Here is a 6000-nt window from a genome sequence, read left to right as displayed (position 1 = left end):
GAAGACCTCCCTCCACAAGCGTCTCTGCCTCCCAGACTCCTTAAATAATGAGCTTAGACTAGAGGCTGCCGGCATGCAATCTCTTCCCGGTTCTCAGTTTCCCACATCACAACTCAATGTAAAGAAGACCAACATCCTCACCGATGGACCAGTAGGTGACATCATGATAAACAAAAGAATGAACTTGCCAACAATGTCATCTGGCTTGAACTCACAATCCATGCTCATGGAAGCAGCGGTCAAGGGGTCAAATGACACAAGCGTTCTTTGAAGTGTTGAAAAGCACGGGTGTTATTTGGAGGAAAAAGGTGCACCTGACCCCAAGCCTGGCATTTTCAATGGCTTCATATGCACTTGAAAACTGGACACTGAATAAGGAAGACTAAAGAAAAACACGATTGCACTATGGTGCTGGTGAAGAACATGGAATGACCACGGACTGCCAAAAGAAAAATGGATTTGTCTTGGAAGGAGTACAGTCAGAATGCTCTTTGGGGCAAGGATGGTGAGAGTTTATCTCAAATATTTTGAATATAGCATCAGGAGAGACCAGTCCCTGAAGGACATCGCGTTTGGTAAAATGGAGGGGCGGTGAGAAAGAGGAAGATGCTGGACGTGGATCGTCACAGCGGCTGCAAGAATGGGCTCTTTAAAAGGAGGACGCATTGTGAGGATGGTGCAGAACCGGCCAGTGCTTGGTCCGGGTCCATAGGGTCACTCGGAGGCATAACTGACGCAATGGCACCTACGACAGCTGGCCTGCCACGCCCTTTGGCTCACACATCCATACGCATGCTCATTTGACTGCATGGCGATAGTCTATTGCCAGTCTTCATCTCTAGACAATGAGCGACTTTTGTAAGGGACCATGCTCTCATTGTCTACATGGAGACACTGTATAATGCAATGGTTTAGCACACAGACGCAGGCTTTCTGGGTTCAAATCGCACACTTTAAGATATATGCATCCTTGACCAGGTCATGTCTACAATTCTTTATCTGTAAAATGGGCACAATACTTCCAACTTTAAGTAACACTCTCACGTCTACATTTCTATATATACCGTATACACTCGAATATAAGCCGACCCAAGTGTAAGCTGAGGTACCTAATTATTACTTGGGAAACCAAAAAAACTGATTGACTCGAGTATAAGCCTAGGGTGGAAAATGCAGAAGCTACTGGTGAGTTTCAATCATCAAAACAAATGAAAATAAAATTACTAAAAATTGAGATATCGAGGGGGGTAATGTATTTAAATATTTATTTTAAATAAAAAACATAAATAAAAGGACAAGTCATTTAACATTAGTAAACCAGCACAGTAAGTGGAAAATAGGTTCAACAAAAACAATAAGGTATCAACAATGATACCTTAAGAGTACTATTCCCTGAGCTCAATCAGCAACCAAGCTAAAATGTAAAGAGTTAAAATCCTTCAAAACTGGATTCCTCATCATCATCCGTATCCCAATGCAGAGCTTCAGCTGGTGTGAGGTCATCATAGACGCTGTCCTCACTGAGATCGCTGTCATCACCATCACTGCTGTCATTTTCATACAAAGCGCAGTCTTCACTGCCATCCATAGCATTACTAATACTATATTTCTGGAAGGCACATTGCACCATGTCTTCTGGAATGTCTTCCCATGCATCTCGAACCCACTTTGCTATTAACTCTATGTCAGGCTTCATGAGATTTCCTCCTTTTGTTAGTCGGGCTTGACCAGATGACATCCATTCATCCTTAGCACACGGTCTTTAAAAGGCTTATTCAAACATACATCCAGAGGCTGCAGTACAGATGTAAGCCCACCTGGAATAACGGCTAAAGTAACTTTAGTAGATTTTGCCAATTTTTTTATGTCATCCAATAGGTGGGCTCTGAACATAACCCAAAACAAGTAAAGATGGCTTTTTCTTTAAGGCTGTTCCTGGTTGTCAGTTCCAAATTTCTTCTAGCCATTTTTTTTTTTTTTTTGTTCTGTCTTCATCCATCCAGCCTTTAACATGTGCACGCACAGTAATTCTTGGTGGGAAATTGATCATTTTAGGCAAGGTCTTTCTTTTAAAAATAATGACAGGATGCAGCTTAGTTCCATTAGCCAAACATGATAGAACAACTGTAAAGTGGCTTTTTTTTTTCATTTCCTGTGGTTTTGAGAAAAATGGTCAAACTTGCCACAGTTCTGTTGCTTGGAAGATCAAAAGTCATGGCAGTTTCATCCATATTCCCAATATCTGCCAGATCATAATTATAAATCCTTTTTTGTTTTATAATAAATGACTGGAATGACATAATTTTTTCTTCAAGGTCTTGTGGAAATTTCTGGGGAATCTTTGTTCTTTGTCTCAAACATAGTAGGCCAAACCTATTCATGAAGCGGGTACACCATCCTGCTAATGCAGCAAATTTTCAATGCCTGGTGCTTTATATTTGTCATCCTTAGCCATTTGTAGAGCACATATGTGGATTCCCATGCGTGTTACGCAGTAACCATTTTGACGACATTCCATAACCCATTTATGCAATTCACTCTCTAGAGCCCCATAAAAAGACGTTAAACCACGACGAGCTTTTTTAGCTTTTGGAATCTGTTCCAAGTCAGCCTTCATTTTCTGCCACTCCCTCACTTGCTTTTCAACAACATAGAATTCCCTACTTGCAATACTGTTATTGCTCTCTTCTGCTCTTGACACAACCTTCATTTTGAAACCAGCCTCACATGACCGGCATTTTTGTATTGGTACAAGAGTATTTCTAATAGGATAAAAAAACAAGACTTTGAAAAAGAACTTTCATGATAATGTCTCCCCCCCCCCCCCACACACACACACACTGCGATGTGCTAGCTGGGAAGGGGGTGGGGGGAGTCTGTGGATGCAGGATGTGAATTAACACAGAGACCAGAGGGGAGGGACAGAGCACAGCCACAGACACTTCCTTACCAGTTCAGAGGCCTGCGTAAGTGAATCACTATGAGTCCTTCTGCGAATTGGAGCTGTCCATGTCATAGGACAGCTCTGATTGGTTACATGTGAGTAAACAAACATTCAAAGCCCTGCAGTCAGTGGGGCTTTGAATGAACAACGAAGAAACGGCAATCACCGGAGAGATAACGGGCGCTCGCCCAGTTACCTGGGGTCGGGGGGGGGAGCCAGCGAGATATTATACCTTGCTGGGGTACCACTGACCCGTGTATAAGCCCCACCCCAGTTTTTCAGCACATTTTTTGCTTATACACGAGTATATATGGTAATCAAATAGAAAGTTTGCTGAGCATCGCCAACTTACAGAAAAAAATATTGGGGAAGGGGCAAATTTTAAAAAGCACTTGTTTCCAGTTCAAACAAGCAAGATAACTGTATTGGGAAAAGAGAAAGGGAAAGACGTGAAGATTCTGGCAGCTAATCCCCACAGCCCAAGACTCTTCCAACACCTCATGCCACAATACTTTGTCTGCATCCCATATTCAGGGCCTCTTCTATTCCCCTACTTACTATTAAGACCTACCGTCTCTACGGAGTCACCTCTGACATCCCACCCTAAGGATCTGTCAGGGAACTAATTACCCTTTTGTGCAACAGCGATGCTGGTGAAGAATACTGACTATTGAAAGTAACATGGACTGCCAAAAGAACCGACATATCTGTCTTGGAAGTACAACCAGAATACTCGTTAGAGGCAAGGATGGTGAGACTTAGTCTCACGTACTTTGGACATGTTATCAGGAGAGACCAGCCTCTGGAGAAGAAGCGCATCAGGCTTGGTAAAGTGGAGAGGCAGCAACAAAAAGGTGTTGTTGGAATCAGGTATCAGGCATCAAAGAACAAAAAACCATATCATTGTGAATGAGGGGGAGTGCAGAATGGAGACCCAAAGCCCATCTGTAAGCAACTGGACTTCCCCTTACAGAAGGGTCACAGGGAGGAGACGAGCCAGTCAGGGTGCAGTATAGCATCGATGATGAAACATTCACTTTCCTCTAGTTCTTTAATGCTTCCTCCCCACTATCATGACCCCAATTTTACCCTACAAATCAGACTAGACAAGAGGATGTACACTGGTACAGATAAGAATTGGAAACACAGGGAATCCAGGACAGATTAAACCCCTCAGGACCAATAATGAGAGTAGCAATACCAGGAGGGGCAGGGGAAGGTGAGGTAGAAAAGGGAAACCAATCACAAAGATGTACATATAACCCCCTCACTGGGGGACAGACAACAGAAAAGTGGGTGAAGGGAGAGATTGGCCAGTGTAAAATATGAAAAAATAATAATAATTTATAAATTATCAAAGGTTTATGAGAGAGGGAGGGCAGGGGAGGGAGCGGGAAAATGAGGAGCTGATACCAAGGGCTCAAGCAGAAAGCAAATGTTTTGAGAATGATGATGGCAACAAACGTGCAAATGTGCTTGACACAATGGATGGATGGATGGATTGTGATAAGTGTTGTACGAGCCCCCAATGATTTTTTAAAAAGAACGATTGTGAGGATGGCGCAGGACCAGGTGGAGTTTCCTTCTGCTGGGCAATGGGTTACTCAAGTTTGCCCAACAACAAACAACATGCCATAAGGATGTCTTGCTTGCGCACAACTCAAGAATGCTAACCATCCCCTCAGCAATTGGGTCTCCTCCTAAACACCTTCCCATAGCAGTCATTCCTGATTTCTCACAGTTGTATACCTCATCTGGGATTTTTTTTCAGAAAAGCCCACTCTCACAAGCCCACTCCAAGAGGGCTCCCTGGTTCCCTGGGCAACACTTAACGCCTCGGCCAGAGTCTTGGCTCCGCCCCACCTGAGCTCCAGGTCCCGCCCCCACGCTCCGCCCCGCCTCCTTAGCTAGAAGTCACACGCACGCCGGCTCCGTTTAAACCTCCTGCTAGCGTGATGACGTAGCGGCGTCGGCGTGGTGACGCGAGGGCGCGCGGCTGAGCGTGCTTCCCGCCCGGGGTTTGGGCGCACGTTTGGAAATACCGCGGTCCGTGGGCCCCGTGCCGTCGTGGCGCCGGGGCTTGCTGCTCTCCCGTGTCGGTCCGCCCTCCCGGGCAGGAGGATCGGTCCCGTAGCGGCGGGGCCGGGGCCCCCGGAAGGGAAGGAGCCGCCGCCGGGCTCTGGAGTGCCCGAGAGAGGGGAGCAGCCGCGGGCCTGCCATGTTCCGGGCCGGGTGCGCCCTCCGCGCCCTGCGCGCCTGCTCCACGGCGCCCTGTGGGAGTCGCAAGCCTTCCGCCAGACTGAGCGTGCGGGACGCTCTGCGGGCTCAGAACGCGAGTGGGGAGCGCGTTAAGGTCCAGGTGGGTGTACGGGGCAGCGGGGGCGGTGATGCGCGCACGCGGTGGTTTCCTCTCCGGTTATTTAAATGGCACATGAGCATCTGTTTGCTGTGCACTGTCTGCTCCCACAGAACCACCGACGGGAAAGCTCGGCAGCGCTTGCGTCCTTGTTTTTCCTTCTCTTGGGTGATTTCCCCCAAACTGTCCAATGACAATAAAGGGCTAGACGTCTACTCCGCTGTCATAGTCCTAGGGCGTCCCTTGTCAACTTTCCATCGTGCTGAAAAATATAGGCAAGTCCCTCGGTCTTTATCCCTCTGAAGAATATCATCAGTTGCAGAGCAGAAACCACGCCCCGGTCCTCTCACGTGGCTGACAATAAGTATGGGCTCAGCGAAATCGTGCGTTTTAGTCATGTCAGCCTCCTCAGCGCCTAACACGGGGCTTTGAAGGTAATAATAAGTGCAAGGAATGTAACGATTTGACCGCTTTGGGGTCCAGCTGCCCAGCTTGACAGCTCCTCTGGCACTTCCGAGTTAGGATCGGCCTGTGCTTTGGGGCTCCTTTTCCTTCTCCGAAAATGCAGAGCACATGGAGTCTCTCCGCCCTTCTGGCCCTGGAGAGTAAGTGAGGTGCTCACTATAAGGCATTGAGAAAAGAACCTTGGCCCACACTCAGTGAAGGCTCGCCGCTATTTAGCCGGCTAATAAATAGGAGG

General features: G+C 47.0%; 1 protein-coding gene across 2 annotated transcripts in view; it reads left to right on the top strand.

The window, feature by feature from the left end:
- The first annotated feature begins 4944 nt into the window (after positions 1-4944).
- Positions 4945-6000, top strand: part of NARS2 (asparaginyl-tRNA synthetase 2, mitochondrial) — a 107577-nt gene continuing 106521 nt past the window's right edge. The window contains exon 1 of one of the 2 annotated variants that reach the window (XM_075546353.1): positions 4945-5303. In XM_075546353.1, coding sequence (XP_075402468.1) covers positions 5163-5303 — 141 coding nt within the window. In that variant the 5' untranslated portion in view covers positions 4945-5162. The remainder of the gene's footprint in view (positions 5304-6000) is intronic. The other variant, XM_075546352.1, reaches the window with a different exon arrangement.

Source organism: Tenrec ecaudatus, chromosome 4 (genome assembly GCF_050624435.1).
Source record: "Tenrec ecaudatus isolate mTenEca1 chromosome 4, mTenEca1.hap1, whole genome shotgun sequence".
NCBI lineage: Eukaryota > Metazoa > Chordata > Mammalia > Afrosoricida > Tenrecidae > Tenrec > Tenrec ecaudatus.
Note: the sequence above shows the minus strand (reverse complement) of the source record. Positions and strands in the feature narration are given on the sequence as shown.